An 18,196-nucleotide genomic window follows, 5' to 3' on the forward strand; every position below is an offset into this window, starting at 1 on the left:
AACCGGTTACAGTGCGGAGATCCCCAGGGATGATCCCAGCATCTCCAGGCCTTAATGAGGAGGGGGCTCCAAATGTTATTACATTGAAATCATCAAACTTGGAGTATGTGTGTGTTTCCCTGGAGGAAAGGTGGGGTGAAAAGCCTGGCCAGGACCCCACAGGATGAAGGAGCCCTGTGAAGCATCAGCAGGGCTTTCACCCTGAACCACAGCGTCCAGACTCAGCCTTCCCAGAGAGCACAGGTCCCAGCGAGTCCTTTGACTCACAGCCACCCCTCAACCAGGTCTGCAGGGGCTCAGCCTGGCTGCCGCATTCCTCACTTCCCCTGCCCAGTGCTGTTTTGCTGTGCATCACGGTGTTGAGTGAGACTTTCCCCATGGCCCTGGCATTGGCATTGGGCCCACGGCAGGAAATCACAGGCCCTCAAAAGCTTCTCCCATCCAAGTCAAGTGAGGGGATGTGGGCATCGCTCGCAGATTGGAGGTTCCAGTCCAAGAGGAGACTAATCTCCCTCCCCCAGATGGATGCCGTCTCCAGACTGACAGGGAGCTGCCCAGCCTGGAGCACGACAGCTCTTGGGAGAGCCTGTGTCCCCAGGCATCAGAACTATATGAGTTATGGCTACTGTAAACAACATCCCAGCATATAGTGGCTCAAACACATTGGGAGTTTTGTCTTTCTTGTGTCTCAGATCTGGAAGAGAATCTCTCCATCTAGTCATTCAGGGGTTCGGGCCACCAATGGCTCTGCCATCCTCAGTACCCGGCATCGAGGTCATTCTCTCATCTTCATCACTATTCCAACAACAGAAGTGCAGAAGGTGCAAGGAACAGATGGCTTGGAGGTCTACTGGGGCTGGTTCTCCTGGACCAGCAAGTGATGCGTGTTGGTGGAAGAACTTAGCCTCGTGGCCACACCTAACTGCAAGGGCTGGGGAATGGCTGGCAGGGAGATGATCAGAATGAATGTTGGTGTCCCTGTAGCAACTTCTGCCTCAGGGCAGAGTGAACAAAGAAACTAGCACCTGCTTGTCATCTGAAATTTCAGGAGGAAGCTTTCCATGGTAGTGCATGGAAAAGATGCAAGAAGACCCTCCTACCTCAGTCTCCTGAAGTCTTTGGAGGGCAAGGAAGAGAACCCAGAATTTCCCATCATTCCCATGAATGCATTTAGAAGAGAAGTCAAAAGCCAAGGCTGCGCTGGGGATTTCCTAACCAGATCAGAAGAGGCAGCACCTGGAAGGAGGGGCGTGGTGTGGCCCCTGGCAGGGCCCAAGGAACTGCCCCTCTTGAAGGACTGCACAGCAATGAAGGGGACTGGGTGAAGCTGAACCCCATCCACCCGGAGACCACCCTGCATCAGTAGAGGCCCTCAGAAGAGCAGATGAAGGGAGACCAAGCCAGAAGGAGATCAGGACTTCTCCTCTCATTGCCAGTGACCAGAGACCTTAGAAGATCTCTGCCATCCTGCCCCACCTCTCTTGAGATCCAGAACCAGACCCTGCCCCCTTGCAGGTCTCTCTAGTTAAGCGTCTGCTGGGAGAGGAAAAGAGGTAAGATCTTAAACTGGATGCGTTACTGAATCAAACTTGGGTTGGCTCATCCAGTGCACAGCAAAGCCAATTTCCTGACACCAGGTTATGGTGAAGGAACGGCGCTTACCGCAGGGCTCAGCAAGGAGGACGGGTGCTCATGCTCGAAAGACCCAAACTCCCAGTGGCTTCCTTTTCAGGGAAGGGCTTTTAAAGGCAACATCTGGGGTGAGGGCTGCAGGGTACATGACTTTTTTCTGATTGGTTGGTGGTGTGGTAACCGGGTGATGTTTCAGGGATCTTAATCACCAACCTGCTGGTTCTAACCAGTCTGGGGTCTACGTGCTTGTGGTCAGCGTGTAGTCACCATCCTCTGCCTGAGTGGGGGCCTTAGTTCCTGCAGAACAACTCAAAGCTCTGTGTCAGATTGTTATGTATATCCCTTGAGAAGGAACTAGGACCCTAAACTATTGTTTCTTGACTGCTTTTCCTTTGTTTCTGCATTCCTTCACTTTCCTAATTAGTAACCACCTGCATCTGCTCTTTGGAAATTATGGAAGGCCTAGGAGACCAAAGCCTATTTCTACAAACAAGAAACAAGGGACACAGAGGGGCTTTTGTGCCCAGGAGAGCCCCACAGGGTCCTGCTCAATTTCAAATGAATTCTTTCTTAATAACCAAAAAGGAACTAAAAACTGTGGAATCTACTCAATGTGTCACTAAAACTGGGAAAGGGAGATTGGACAGGTCACAGTTGGAAGCACTGTTTGCAGAAAAAGAAAACTCCACCAAATCCTGACTGAGCCATAAACTCTTGTTTCCAAAGATAAAATTAAACCACAAGGACCAGGATCTGCCTTCATGAAGATTAGTCAAGAACTTAGTGCCCAGCTCTGAAGGGGTCTTCCCTCATGTCTGCTAAAAATTCAGCTCTAATTCTCAGAATGTTCAGGAAAACCCTGAAGAAGAGACAAGAGACAAAATCCAAGGATGACGGATCAAGCATGAATAAATGTTAGCATGTGAGGACTCCAGTCCCCAGTGAACCTGGGGAGCATAAAAGGAGATTCTTGGTACTATTTTTGCAAATTCCCTGTAAGTCTGAAGTTATTTCAAAATAAAAAGTAAAAATAATACATAAAATGTATTTTTTTAAAAAATAAGAAGAAAGCAAATCAGATTTCACATGGGAATGCAGACTTCCAATTTTTCCGGAAGAATTAGAATGTCTGGCAAGAATCAGCCCAAGGGAGGGGCAGCCGACCACTGTGGACAGGACAGGCACACTACAGTTTGCTCCGGCTCTACCACTTCCTCCCGACTCCCTAACTCTGAGGCTGAGGGTCATTTATCATTGCATCTCTGCTGTTGTCTGCCTTACACCTGGCCTGCCTGTCTTGTTTATATAACCTGCTTGACTCTTGCAGGCATTGAAATTCGCAACCCTCTACCTCTACCCTTTGATTCCAAGTCCCCATCTGGACTTTGCGAACCGAAGTAGCTGGACCACATGGGAGCTCTGAGAATTCCTTTTAATAAGACCACAGCAGGAGGGCCAGCTGCTTGGTCTTCTTTGTGGACTTGTCCTGCACTTCCCTGGATCTCACCACTTCACCTGTGAAACCAGGAATAGAAAAAGAGAGTCTTTCACTTTAAGTCTGGAAAAAGCTTTCTGAAGTTGCACATAACATGTCTTTTTCCCTCTGGGCCCCACCCAATGTCCACTAACCCTTCCAAAAGCAAAATATTGAAGGTTACTGTAATGGTTCATTTTATGTGTCAACTTGGCTGGGCCACAGTGCTCAGATATTTACTCAAATATTATTCTGGCTGTTTCTTGGAAGGTATTTTTATATGAGATTAACATTTAAATCAGTGAACTTTGACTAGAACAGATTGTCCTCCATACAGTGGGTGGGCCTCATCCAATCAGTCGAAAGCCAGAATAGAACAAAAGACTAACATCCTCGGAGGGAGAAGGAACTCTGCCAGCAAATGGCCTTTGGATTGACAGCTCTTCCCTGGGTCTTTAGCCCAAAAGCCTTCAGACTTGAACTACAGATTTTGGACTTTCCAGCCTCTATGATCTTGTGAGCCAATTCCTTAAAATCAAGAAATAAATATATATACAAGTATTTTATATATTTATATAACTTATTTATAAATTTATACATAAATATATTTGTAAAATATTTTTAAATAGTTTATAAATATATAAATTTATAAATATTAATTTTAATTCCTCAATGTTTTATATTTTATAAATTTTTAAATTATAATTATAAATTTTATAATAAATGTTTATAACATTTTATAATAAATGTTGGGCCTCTGCAACATTAAGTTTTTCCAGTCTTAACTAATCAGTACCTGTTTTACTCAGGGTTCTCTGATTGTTGGAAGTGAATCACTAGGTCCAGCCCATGCTCGGGCAGAGGGAATTACACAAGGGCATGAGTGCCAGGAAGTGGGGACCATTGGGAACCATCTTAGAACATATGCCAAAGCAAGGAGGGAGCAGGTGGAACAAATGCCCCGACCTCTCTCTTCCCATCCTCTGACCTCCCATCAATGTCCCCCATTGGCCAAACTCAGGTGGCAGCTAGAGGGTAAGGGAGTCCAAGCGATGCAGCCCACAAAGTGCATCCTCCCAGATCAGTACAGAGATGGGCAGGGAATAGACCTGAGGGAGGGAGACGGGGGAGGGACGATGGATGGAGAATAGCCAGGATGTGAGAAAAGACACAAACTGACAGACAGTCATCATGGAGGTACCCTAGAAGATAGGACATCACTGAGAACCCCTCACCCAGACATATGGGGTGTGTCTCTCTTCTCTAAGCCCATTCTTTCCTGGGCTCTACAATGTGGGGTAACATTGAACCTGGGCACATTTATAAGGTAATGAAAATTTTCTATAGAACAAATGTCCCTCCCTTCCATCTCATTCCTCTTGATGTCAGTACCTGCCTCTTTAATTCCTGAGGCCAGGAGGAGGATTGGGGGAGGAAAAGGGCTGAGCAGTGACATTTGGAAAGACCCTGTTCTGTGACAGCTCTAATGTTGATGCCAAAATTCTAATTTCCTGTTCGAAAAAACTTGTGCAAATAATGTAGTTTGCTCCTGTTGGCTTTTCTGATGTGCTCATTGAGGTTGCTTGGGGTCTAGAGGCAGAGCTTCTCCTGCAGTGTACACACACACACACACACACACACGCACACACACACACACCCCAGGGCATCGATGCACTCAACGCTTTCTCCTGTAACTCAGCCCTCCCATCCCAGTAGAGGCCACAACCACCTCCAAGGCTCCCAGGCCTGGACCCTCAGGCAAGCAGGCAGTTGTCAGGTCCTGTCCCCGCATTAGTTCAATGAATCCCTCTTCTTCACCTACTGGCCACCATTAGGTGCCAGAGAAACCTTAAACATCAGATCACACAGGGAGTTAGTGGGGGACCCATACTTTAACCCCATTCCCACCCTCTATGTCTGGAGCAGATCAGCTGCCTGAATGTGATGGACATCTTATCTGGAGGCCAAGGATGGATGAAGTGGCCTGAAAGTTCTCCCTCTTCATGCCTATAATGTCCCACCCCATTAATTTTCTCTTCCTTAATCCCCTAAAGAGATTAATGTCCTGAACCGAGACACCCCAAACACCCTCATGTCAAAAGTTCCCCAATACTTGTTTTCCCACGCTCATCTGCAGAGCAGCCGTGAGGCAGAGAAGAATGCACGACCTCCTGGTCCTGCTGAGGGGCAACGCCAAGCAAATAGAGCATCACAGATTGGTATCCAGTGCCCTATTCCCACCCATCAGCCCCTCAACGGGCTCCTGTTTCCCCTTGGCCCCAGTCTGTTAAGCTTCTAGCACCAACCTGAACCAAACCCTCCCACCCTCTGCGTGGTTCAGGAATCCCACACATTCCATAGAAATGGATCGTCTAACGGATTCTTGGCCATATGTTATTTCATTTACTCTCCACTACTGTCCTGCATAGAGGAGCCCAAACTCCTAGATGACAAATGAAAACCCTGCAGTTTTCAGTATTGGACAGTATACTGTCCTGTGTATGTGACAAAGCCAGAACTCAAAATCCAGGGCTCTTGAATCCCAGCTCAGGGAGGGGAAGAAATCTCAACTCAAAGAGAAGCTTCTTCAGAATTATCTATTTTTCTGGGTTGTTCACACTATGGATTAGCTCCCCACTTGAATGGAGAACCAAGGTCCAACTTCAGTAAATTTAGAGAACCTCTCAGAAACATGGAGTCCTGTTGGTTGGGCCTGAAGATAGAGGTTGACAGAGGCCCATGTGGAGCTGGGGCAGTGCCTCATAGGGGTTAGATAACTTCAAGAACAGAAGACCCCTCCAGAGAAGGCACAGTGCCTTCAAAGCCAGCCCCTCAAGGGGAGAGAGGAGCCATGAACTCAGCCCCCAGGTGTCCTGAGCGAAGCCTCCCCGGGAAAGGCTCACATAGTCTGGGGAGCCAGGGTTGCACTGAGCTCCTGTGGGAATGGAGGCAAAAGGCGGACGTGATCTCCTGAGCCCCCAGACTCCCCTTGGAGAGATGCCAGAACCCCAGTTCTACCAGGACCCTCAACAGACACATTCCAGAATCACCCCAAACAAAACCTGCTCTGTCTCTGGTCCCTGTGACCCCAGGGATGTGACCCAGGGGGGCAGGAGGGATGGAGAAGGGAGGGAGGGGGAAAGGGATGGCTGGAAGTCAGGAGGGAAAGGACCTCCCTGTACGGATGCCAGGCGTGGGTCAGCCCCACCTAGCCCTTGTTGACTTAGCAGGTGACAGTTTGGGGAAGAAGGGGAGGAGGATGCGGATGTCACACCCCTCCAAGCTTGATTCCCATTGGCCAGTGACATCCTTAAAAGGGCCCAGCAGTGTCAGTACAGGCATTCTCGGACCCTCAGAGGATTGTGCGGTTACATTCACTCCTCTTCCCAAGGCCATGAGATTCACGGCTCTCCTCTTCTTGGCAGCTCTGGCTGGGATCCTGGTCTGTGCCCGTGAGTATGGCCCTTCCCCTGCACCCTACCAGAGCCCTCATGGTCCAGGGCAGCCACCCCTCCTGTCTTCCTGCCTCTCTTTCTCTCCCAGTGCTGTCCTAGCTCCGCCTGCCTCTGCAAGTGACTCGTGCCCCCAGGTCTCCCCCCGTGGCCTGACCCCACTGGTCAGGGAGCCAGGACACCCCAGCCCTGCCTGGTCCACCACCTCACACACCATCCTCTACCCATTACGCTCCTGCCCCTCTGGCCTTCTTGTAGGGCCTCTGGGCCACCGCGTACAGCTGGGCAGGTTGTCCACTGCACAAGAGTGCCAGGCCAGGGGTGGTGGGGGCTGAAATCTCACCTGCATTGCACGTGCCAAGTGGTGCCCCCTGCCTCTGATCACGTCTCTCAGGATGCCTTTTCCAGCCTCACAAAAGTACTGTCTGGGCCAGGACAACACTGCCATTCCTTGAACATCGAACATCAGAACTTTCCTTCTTGCCCTTCCTTCTTGCCCTTCCCTCCACCTGGAATGCTTTTCCTCCCCTGTCCCTTCCTCCAGCTCTGAGCATCGCCTGGCCAACACGTTTTTTATCTGTCAAATCTCAGTTTAGATATCAGCTTCTCAAAGGAGCCTTCCATGAACATGCAGAATAAATGAGGCCCCGTTTGCCCTGATCACACCCTGTACCGGCCCTCCCTGCATAATCACACCGGGAACTAAGTAATTACATCGTGGACTATCAGCTCTGTCAGGCAGGGTCTGTCCACTTTCTTCAGCACTGAACCCCCTTCAATTAGCATAATTAGCTTTGCATAAATGTTGTGTTAAAAGAATGAAGAGAATGGGGGGTCCAACCCTAGAAATCACTGGGGTGTGGCCCCGTGGCCCCCGCACTGTCCTGCTCCATCACAGAGAGCCCCTCCGACCACAGCCGTCCCCGCTACGGGGATCTCAGGGAACCTTCACAAGCTAGAAGCAAGCGGGGAGGAGGGCAGTTTTCAGAGGCATATGACACTTTCCCAAGGAGAGCCTGCTTCAACAAATTGCAGGAGGAGTTAAAATTAAACATCAGAAAGAACACCCAGGGGGACCTAGTGATGTGGCCACATTGAACCTACAGAGCAGTGTGTCCCCCTGCGTCCACAGGCCATTCCAGGAGCCGGGGATTGGGAATGGGAGGGAGGGAGGGTGGCTCTCGGGGCAGGCTCAGTGCTCACTGTCATCTCTTTCCTCCATTACAGAAAATTCTACTCCGGTCCAGGAACCTGTGACCCGTGAGTTCTCTCCCTCCTCCTGCCCTGGGGGGAAGTTTTAATTTAACAGCTGGGGATGTCTGTGGGGGCTGGGAGAGGAATCCAGGGGGAGGGGACTTGGGTCCTGCTCTTGATGGTGATGGGAGGAGCACAGACTAGGGTGGGACAAGGCTGAGGAGAAACTAAGGCTAAGGCCATGGGAAGTCTGGGGAAAAGATTTGTTGTGAATAAAAGGGAGGAAAAGATGAGGATAAATGACAAAGGAAATGTCACACATGGTATTAATACTGTCACCCGCAAACACCTCCCCTAACTCCCAGCTCCTCAGCGAGGTGCCTCTTATTCAGCCTCAGACCTCGTTTCCAGCCCTGTGTTCCATGCCTCTCCTTCCACTACCAGCCACATCAGCTCAGCTGAACTTGTTTGCACTCCCCACACCTGCCCCACCCATGCCTTCCCCCAAGCTCTTGCTGACTCACTTCCTGCCCCCAAAGAAGCCCCTTTAGAACATCCTCCCTGCCAGACTCCTGCCTCCAAGACCCAGCTTCTCTCTGACATGCCCCCTGATTCTCCCCAGACCCCACCCCATATCCCTCCCCAACTCTGCCCACTTTCCAGGAGGCACTGTCTTGATCCAATCTGGCTGCTGTAACTAGCAACTAGGCTTAAACAGCAGAAGTGTATTTCTCACAGTTCTGGAGGCTGGAAGTCTGATATCAGGGCACCAGCCTGGTCAGGTTCTGGTGAGGGCCCTCTTCCAGGTTGCAGACTGCCAGTCTCTCATTGTATCCTCACATGACAGACAGAGTTCTCCGGGGTCTCTTTTATAAGGGTGCTAATCCCACTCAGGGGAACCCCACCCTTGTGACTAATCTCATAGGCCCCCCTTCCCATCACATTGCTGGGGGCAGGGGGGTGGGCGCCACTGTTAAGATTTCAACATATGATTTGAGGGGGACACACACATTCAGTTCCATAGCAGGCACATTGTGTGTTACCTCCCTAAAGAGGGCAGAGTTCATGCCCTTTCACTCTTGTTTTCTGGCACCCAGCACAGAGAGGTATCCTGGGGCCCTCTTACCCCTTCCAAAGAGGAAAAAACACTGATTGTGCTAAATTCAACAAATTGGTTGGTTTGTAGCTAAAGCTAATAAGACGACGACATGTGTAGTGGAATCTGCTTCACCCCAAAAGACAACCCAGGAGACTTCGGCAGTGACTCAGGAGAAAACCACCTTAGTATTCAAACCCCTGCGTAAGTCTCTGTCTCTACGCCAGATAACAACCTAGAGAAGTGTCTGGCGGCAGGCCTGCATGACGCCTCCACCCACAGAGACAGGCCCAGGGAGAAGCAGGCAGAGCCATTCACCCGGACACAAAGGCACAAATGGGGGTGCACCCTGCACCCCCTACCGAGAGTTTCTGCAACAGTAGATGTTGCTGCCTGCACCTTAGGTGGTTTCTTTCCCCTTCCACCCACCTTCTCAGGAGAAAGAAACTGGGCCCCTAGGCAAAACTTCTCCACTTAAGGAATTTGTCCAAGAATAATAATGTCCGGTGGGGGGTGGGGTCAGGGGAAGGTGGGAGTCCTCTTTAAAGATATGACTTTTCTGCCCATGTGATTTTTCTGCTCCAAAATTAGGACTCGGGATAGGAAAAGGTCTTGGGGTAGAAAAAGGTCTCGAGCTAGCCAAAGGAGCCAGAGAAAAACTACGTGAAAAATTTGAAGATGGAAAGAAATTAATCGAAGGTGAGTATTTCCCAAAGCAAAGGCTCGTGGGAGTGGGAATTCTCACCACCCACGGGCCAGGGGTGGGAAACGGACAGAACACGCCACCAGCAAAACTTCTCCACTTTAGGAATTTGTCCAAGGATAATAATGTCCGGTGGGGGATGGGGTTGGGGGAAGGTGGGAAAGTGGGAAAGTGGGAGTCCTCTTTAAAGATACGACTTTTCTGCCCATGTGATTTTTCTGCTCCAAAATTAGAATTCGGAGTAGAAAAAGGTCTCGAGTTAGCCACAGGAGCGAGAGGAAGACTACGTGAAAGATTTGAAGATGGAAAAAAATTCCTCGAAAGTGAGTATATCCCCAGGCAAAGGCTCGTGGCAGTGGGAATTCTCACCACCCACGGGCCAGGGGTGGGAAACGGACAGAACACGCCACCAGCAAAACTTCTCCACTTTAGGAATTTGTCCAAGGATAATAATGTCCGGTGGGGGATGGGGTTGGGGGAAGGTGGGAAAGTGGGAAAGTGGGCGTCCTCTTTAAAGATACGACTTTCCTGCCCATGTGATTTTTCTGCTCCAAAATTAGGTCTCTGGGTAAGAAAAGTCTCAGGCTAGCCAAAAGAGCGGGAGAAAAACTACGTGAAAAAATTAAAGTTGGGAAAAAATGAATCAAAGGTGAGTACATCCCAAAGCAAAGGCTTGTGGGAGTGGGAATTCTCACCACCCACCGCCCAGGGGTGGGAGGCGGACAGCACACGCCACCACCTGCACCCCACACTGAGTCCCTGCACTCCCTGCAGAAGCTTCCCTCATGATGTCTCCAATTTCTCGCCTACATGCAAACCACCATGGTTGCCCCATATCAGATTTCCCCTGGGGTCTGACCTCCAGCCTTCCTCTTGTCCACGGCCTGCTTGTCTTCCTCTCAGTCCTGCCCGGGTGGTGGGAGAGGGCAGGTCCCTTGTCCTACGGTGACTCTAACCGCCGTCCCTCTGATTTTGGTACGAGGCCCCTCCAGGGGCTCAGTGAGGCTGGGAAGCAGAAGATGGAGCAGAGGAGGAAGGAAAGGGTGGAGCTGGTGCCTCCAAACTTCAAGCCTCATTCTCCTCTCCACTATACTCTAGATGCAGCCGAATTTGCACAAACCCTGAGGAAAAAATTCACTTCTCCAATATTTTCACTCTGAGAAACTGAACAGAATGGGTCTCTGGACTTACCGCCTTAAACATGCTTGTAGCCTAGAGAGATTAAACTGAAAGCATTCAGCTTGCGCTTGTCTGTGCTCTGTGGGGTGGGCCCTGGAGCAGAGCAGGAGGAAAGCCATGCCTGACCCAGGCTCTCAGCCACACACAGCCTCTCACAAGCCCTTGGATCCACACTGAGCCACAGCCACACCTGCTGGATCTCCCTCTGGTCCAAATGCCACTCTACTTCTGGTCTGCCTCCTTATTGTTTTGGGGTCAGGAGAGAAGGGGGAAGTAATTAGGTTCTTTTTTTTTTTTTAATGGAGGGACTGGGGATTGAACACAGGACCTCGTGCATGCTAAGCATGTGCTCTACCACTGAGCTCTACCCTCCCTTCCTTATTCTTCACACATGGCTCCCAGGGACATTTGAGCATTCCCAAAAAGTAAATCAACCTCCAGCGAAGCAGGATTTATCATCTTGAAAACAGTTAAAGCCTGAGCCCTTGTTATTAAAGCCACTTTCTCATGCTGGGCCACCCCCTATTCATACTTTCTACGCTGGGCCAAAGTGAATGGCCACGGCCAGTTAGATCACAGAAGTAAAATAATGAGCCACTGCAGTGATGGCTGGTGCTTGACCAAAGAGACCAATTGAATCTGTTACAATTACCCACGTACTAATCCTGTATCCCCCGCTTTCCCCCACCGCAGGCCAGGGCTGCGCTTTGCACACAGATGAGCAGGGAAGGACACTCATGACTGTAGAGAAAGACAGAAGCATCAGCTCTCCCACCAGCCCTCTCCCCAGGCCTGGCGCACAGGATGTCTGCTCTCTAACACCCCTAGATCACTGATTCTAGACTGTCCTTCCTTCCACCCCATCAGATTCCCTCCCCTTCTATCCTGGGGTTGGGAGGCATTCAACGTAGACCCGGTTTTGAATGAATGGAGTAATGTATCCTCCTACTCAGCCTACTCACCACCACACATCCTGCATTTCGGAGAACACTACCAAGGAACAGATCCCCTCGGAGCGCTGATTATGATCAACGCTGGGTACACAGGGCATTTCACACTCAAGTAGCCTGCCACCCTGTTCATGGGTTGAAGTGTGCCCCCCAAAAAGACCTGTTGAAGTCTTCACCCCTGGTACCTCAAAATGTGACCTTACTTGGAAATCAGGTCATTGCAGATGCAATTAGTTAAGGTCACTCTGGAGTAGGGTGAACCCCTAAACCAATATGCCCGCTGTCTATAAGAAGAGAGAAATCTGGACACAGACACACACGGAGGAAAGATGATGTGAAGACACACAAGGGAAGATGGCCATGAAGTGATGCATTTGTAAGAAAAGGAAGGCCAAGGATCACCAGCAAACACCAGAAGCTAGAAAGGTGGTAAGAAAGGAGTCTCCCCTATAGATTTCAGGGGGAGCATGGCCCTGCTGACACCTTGATTTCGGACTTCTAGCCACCAGAACTGAGACAATGAATGTGTGTTGTTTTAAGTCATCCAGTTGATGGCACTGTATTATGGCAGAGCTAGGAAGCTGATACACACCCCATTCCCAGATCCATCCTCTCATCAGGCTACTGGCTTCATCTTATAGCCAGAAGTTCAGACCCTGTGACCACCATCACCCATTCCTCCCACCTCCCAGCCCCTGGCAACAGCCAATCTACTTTTTGTTAAGACGAGTTCAATTTTTCTTTTTTTTAAGATCCTCATATAAGTGAGATCTTACAGTATTTGTCTTTCTCTGTCTGATTTATGTCACTGAGCATAATACCCTCGAGGTCTATCCATGCTGATGCAAATGGCATGATTTCCTTCATTCTCATGGCTGCATACTATTCCATTCTGGCTGATATGTATATAGAGGTCTTACAGTTTTCCCTGCACAGATTTTTCACCTCCTTGGTTAAATTCATTCCTATACTTCATTCTTTTTGACACTATTGTAAATACGATTGCTTTCTTAATTTCTCTTTCCTAAACTTTGTTCTAAAAGAATTTTTTAAAACTAAATATACTTTCACACGTGCTAAAGCAGGCACCTAGAATTTTTTACTCACGGTTTAAATTGCAAAAGATGTATATCAACATCTGGCATATAATGTAATGGCTCATTCCCTCACTTCCATCAGATCTTTGTTCAAATGCCACTTTTTCAGAAAGGCCTTTCCTGGCCAGCCTGTCTAAAATTGCAGCTTCCTTCACAAAGTCCCTACTTTATTGTTGTCCTTAGCATTTTTTGCAGCTATTCGAGGTATATTTAAGGTACAAAAAAACTGCACATGTTTCGTGTATACATTTTGGGGAGTTTGGACATAAGCACACACCTGTGTTACCATCACCTCCAAGAATCTTGTGTCTCCTTGCCACGTGTGTGTGTGTTAAAACCATTTACCATCTTAGCATGAGATCTACCCTCTTAAGGTTTTAAGTGCACAGCACCGTATTGTTAACTACTGGCATTATGTTGTACAGTAGATTTCTAGAACTTCTTCAGCTTGTAGCATTTCTCACTATTATCCAATATACTGTGTTATTTACTTATTTGCCTGCTTTCTTCACTAGGAAGTAAGCACCACGAGGGCAGGGATTTCTGTTCCTTTCACTGATGTATCCCCAGGGCCTAAAACAGTGCCTAGAACAAAGAGGCACTCAGTAAATATTAGCTGAATGTTGAATGACTTCACCACTTCTGCCCACCTCTCCATTCTCATCCTGTGAAATTAATTTCTCCATCCTCTTGTTTGATGCTGATCTCAGCCTATCAATAACCAATGTTGTGGCTGGACCAGCCCTTGTGGTTTTTATTATGACTGCAAGATGCCCTTCAGCAATAATTACCAGGACACTATGGAAAGGGTGGGGGGAATGTATTACTTACAGGAGCTGGAAATTACCTGGCACACCTGGGGCCACACAGGCATTTATGGTGGGGAGGCGGAGGGGGGGTGGGGGGAGTACGCAGGCCTGGGATGCTGTTTTTATTGAGGTTCAGGAGGCAGGTCTAGGGTTTCCAGGGTCCACTCTTTATTAGTGAATTTAAAACATAAGAGAAAGAATTTAAAGCATGGGAAGAGAAAAACAAGTGACCCAAAAGGTCACTTATCAAAACCAGCCAAGATCTCTAAAACAAAGGAGCCTCACTGTGGGGAAGCAGCCTGGCTTTTTATCTAGTCGTGTGGCTGGCAATTGTTGTTTATTAAGATAGCCATCTTTGAAGTGGATGCCCCGGCAATCAAAGCTTAAGTCAGGCACTCATGTTACCAAAGCAGGAACCAGCTTTGTTTGCCCGCACGCAGTAAGCTAAATGCCGGGATGTCAAGGTGAGCAGCCGAGAAAGCATTTATTCACGAGGCAGGCATGTGAGGAGAACAGATCTCAAATCCACCTCCCGGAAGGTCAGGGGCTTGGAATATTTGTGGGATAGAGAAGCAGGGTGGTCTTAGGAGTAGGGAAAGGTGACTGGAGGTAGGGGAAACGTGAGGTAATTTGTGCTCTGTGCAGGAGCATCCAAGTTACATGCTTTTCATGGGATGCATGTTCAGAAAATGGCTATGTTAGCACGATCTGAGGGTAGACTTTCTGGCCCTCTGACATCAGAAGGTCATTCATTGGACAATTGTGCAAAGCCAGTTTGAGAGTAAGTGGTCCCAACCAACCTTAACCAGCTCAAACTGGACAAGAGCTGACTCCAAGTTCCTGAAAAACAACTTAAGCGACTGTTACCATAGTGACCTAGATGTCAGAGGTGGTCTGCAGGGGGTGGTTAAGGAGTCTTGTGATATATTATCTAGGTTACATGAAGCTTAGAGGGTATGCAATTTGCAAAAATAATTAAAGCAAGCTTAGTCGGTGAAGATAAGCTACAGGATATTATTTATTAAGCAAGTTATAATTTAGGGATTGAAACTGATGACTGCCCTCCATTTCATTTGCTTTACAAAAAAGAGAAAGCCCAACTGCCAGGGCTCACACTATGCCTCTCTGTGCTCAGAACATGTTTCTTGCATGTATGCTACCTCTTCACCAGACAGGTAACTCTTTAGAAGCAGGTCTGTGTGAGAGTCATGTCAGTATCCCCAATACTCAGTGGGTAACAGGTGCTCAACAAGTGGTCCATATTGAAAGAAGAAGATTCATGCAGCTGGGGCTCATACCTGCACACAGCACTCCTCTCATCCTCCGCACTGCCGGTACCCACCCGGGCTCCTGAGACGTCCAGCACCCCAACACATCCCAGGTCCTCCCCCCACCCAAGAGGGGCAAATGTCAACCATCTCACATCCAAGCATCTGTGCCGAGAGAGGCACAGAGATCATGACAAAGCCGGACGAAGGGGAACAACTTCTCCAGATACTGTTTCAGAGGAAACCCCAGCTGGGGTAAAACCTTTTTCAACCCCGAAGGCAATGACAGCAGTGCAAATGACCTAGACAGACTACGGTCGACCCTCCCTATCAACAGGTTCCACATCCACAGATTCAAGCCACCACAGATTGAAAATATTCAGGAAAAAAATTCCAGATAGTTCCAAAAAGCAAAACCTGAATTTTCTATGTGCTGGCAACTATTTACATTGAATATACAACTATTTACATAGTATTTACATTGCATTAGGTATTAAAAGTCATCCAGAGATGATTTCAAGTATATGGGAGGATCATGTATTACATCATTTCATATAAAGGACCTGAGCCTCTGCTGGTATCAGGGCAAGGGTTGGCGGGAGGGTCCCATCCTGGAACCAACCCCCTGCAGATACCTAGGGAGGACTGTACAAGAGAAAAGAAGCAGCCAGCTCCCCCTCGTGGTAAGGGTCTGTCCACCGGGACATGTTACTTTGAGGGGGGTGGTGGGGTGCAGGGCACAGAGAGTGGTCTACGGGACAAACCACTAAAGGTACGTACAAACACATCAGTGTCCAGGTAAAAGGCTATGCACAACTTTCTGCCTCCCTCCCCACCCTAAATTTCATGAAATGAAAAAATAATTGTTTAATTAAAGATAGGCTTATTTCTGGGTTTGCTGTTGTTCACCTGCTTTCTGAGGTTATGGAAGTTTAATATCCAGAAAAGGACATGGAAAAAAAAAACAAAACACTCACTAACACCCTTCCAAATGTAAGGAGTGGGAGTAAAGATACATCTACCTACTTCTTATCTCTGACAGAAATTGAATTGATTACAACAAGAAAAATAAATACAGATGTGTAAATTCCATCCCGGGTGAAAACAGAAAGCACTTACACCCCCAAATAACACTTTCTATGAAGAACTTTGGCCAAATCCAGTGAATCTGGAAACAAATTTGAGGGAGGATGCTGACACAGCATCCCCTAATGAAAGATCATGGGCAGAATGGGCAAAGGGCAACTTCTCTGAAGTACACGATACACTCATAGGAGCAAAATCAAGGACACCTTATTTATAACCAGATCCACCATATTTATAATGACTGCTCCTGAAAAAATGAACTGAAACCTAGAAAAGAAAAACATAATTGAAGACAGTGTTTCTTAAAACTTAAAAAGAAAACTTGAATCTGGCTGGGGAGAGGGGAAAACAGGAAGCTGTTGTTCTATGGATATAAAGTTTCGGTTTTGCAAGATGAGAGAGTTCTGGAGGTGGGCTGCACGACTGGACTGCATACCAAAAAATGATTTAGATGGTTGTCACCTAAAAAAATAAATAAATAAAAGCACAACCTGAAAGTTGAGAATTATGTTTAATTCAGCAAACTTGTTGAGGACTTAATGAATTTGGCACTTTTCTCTGTATAGGAAGATGCAAGAGTCTGGGCTCTTTGAAACCATTCCTTTGATACGCACCTTAACTATCTAGGGCCAATATCCGGTTCCTGCCTATAACGAATCTCCTCAGGGTACACTGTTGGGGGTGCTGATGGCTTGGTGGCAGGCAGCCTGTTTGTCACCTTGGGGGAAGGGGGAGGGGCACAGCTGTAGTGCTGATGGCTTGATGCTATGATATTCTTTGTTTGCTGATGCGGCAGGGGGCATTCGTTGTCCACACAATAAATTCTATGTTATTGGAGGGGAAATTATAGCTCAGTGGTAGAGCACATGTTTAGCATGTATGAGGTTCTGAGTTCAGTCCTCAGTTCCTCCATTAAAAAATAAACTTAATTATCTCCCCCAAAATTAAAAACAAATTTTTAATTCTGTTATGTATATTTTACCACAATTAAAAATTGACATTAAAAACTTGAATCCACAGATTGAAGGAAAAACTAATTCAAAATGACCAACGCTGAGACTGGCTGAGACTGAGCTGATTCCTTCTTGAAGATAAAAAAAGAATCATTGGGGATTCAGGCAAAACTAACAACACACTCACTGAGGCCATGTATGCATTCAGGCTGGCTCCAGATTTCAATAACAAAGGACAGTGGAGAAATCCCTGCACGTTCTTCTGGGAGAACAAAAGTGAGATCAAAGCATTTTGTACTTAAACTATTTTACCAGGCTAAAGGCAACAGACAAATAGGTCCAGCAGGCAAGAATTCAAGGAATTTCATTCCTATGAACCTTTCAAAGAAACTATTAGACAAGAAACTCTAGCCAACCAAGAGATAAATGGAGAAAACCAAGTAAAAGGATTAGCTGTGAGTGTTAAATCTACTTTAAGGCAAGACAAAAGCTAAAACTGCTGTGGGAATTACAGTTACAAAGTAGAAGGTAAATGTTATAGAGTAGGAGAACGTAACAAGAGATCAGACTAGAAGTGGTAGAGACAGAAGACAGAGTGGGGCTGATATAAGTAGGCAGATTTATACAACTTTTATAGTTGGAAGACCAAAAACTACTTTTAAACTGCTAAATCAAGTAACATTTAATATATTATTAAATATATACTATTAAATATAAGTACATTTAAAGATATAAAGGAAATTAGTAGGAGAATTAATAAAAAATACTATGATGATTCATGAAAATCAGATGGTGAACAACAGGGGAGAAAGGACAAAATACACTTTTTTTTTAACTGAAGTATAGTTGAATTACAACATTGTGTTATTTTCTTGTGTACAGCAATGTGATTCTGTTCTATGTTTTTTTCAGATTATGTCCCATTATTCATTATTAGTAGATATAATACTGATATTGAATATAATTCCCTGTGCTATACAATAAATCCTTTATAGCAATTGGTGTATACTAGTTTGTATCTGTTAACCCCATACTCCTAATTTATTCCCTCCTTCCTCCCTTTCCCCTTCAGTAATCATAAGTCTGTTTTCTATGTCTATGAGTCTGTTTCTGTTTTGTATATAGATTTATTTGTATTATTTTAATTCCACATGTAGGTGGTATCATATAATATTTGTCTTCTTCTGACTCACTTCACTTAGTATGATATTCTCTAGGTCCATCCATGTTGCTGAAAATGGCAATTTTTTTTGCCTGAGTAATATTCCATTGTTTACACATATATACCAGAAAATACAATATT

General features: G+C 47.0%; 1 protein-coding gene across 2 annotated transcripts; it reads left to right on the forward strand.

Moving 5' to 3' along the window:
* Window positions 1–6,453: 6,453 nt before the first annotated feature.
* LACRT (lacritin) lies at window positions 6,454–10,787 on the forward strand. Of its 2 annotated transcripts, XM_072973906.1 has the most exons (7): window positions 6,454–6,558; window positions 7,786–7,818; window positions 8,939–9,052; window positions 9,440–9,547; window positions 9,785–9,874; window positions 10,112–10,200; window positions 10,650–10,787. In XM_072973906.1, the coding sequence occupies exons 1-6, from the start codon at window positions 6,501–6,503 to the stop codon at window positions 10,138–10,140; spliced, it is 432 nt and encodes a 143-aa protein (XP_072830007.1). In that variant the 5' UTR covers window positions 6,454–6,500; the 3' UTR covers window positions 10,141–10,200; window positions 10,650–10,787. The 2 variants fall into 2 exon arrangements, with proteins under 2 accessions (XP_072830007.1, XP_072830008.1); XM_072973907.1 differs by lacking the exon at window positions 8,939–9,052.
* The last annotated feature ends 7,409 nt before the right edge of the window (window positions 10,788–18,196 follow it).

This window comes from Vicugna pacos, chromosome 12 (genome assembly GCF_048564905.1).
Source record: "Vicugna pacos chromosome 12, VicPac4, whole genome shotgun sequence".
Lineage (NCBI taxonomy): Eukaryota > Metazoa > Chordata > Mammalia > Artiodactyla > Camelidae > Vicugna > Vicugna pacos.

What these genes read in the sequence shown, in the direction of transcription:
- LACRT (XM_072973906.1), top strand. Translation starts at nt 6,501, where the DNA reads ATGAGATTCACGGCTCTCCTCTTCTTGGCAGCTCTGGCTGGGATCCTG. An exon ending in TGGGATCCTGGTCTGTGCCC is followed by an intron (nt 6,559 to 7,785) that starts GTGAGTATGGCC and finishes CCTCCATTACAG; the next exon opens with AAAATTCTACTCCGGTCCAG. An exon ending in GGTCCAGGAACCTGTGACCC is followed by an intron (nt 7,819 to 8,938) that starts GTGAGTTCTCTC and finishes GTTGGTTTGTAG; the next exon opens with CTAAAGCTAATAAGACGACG.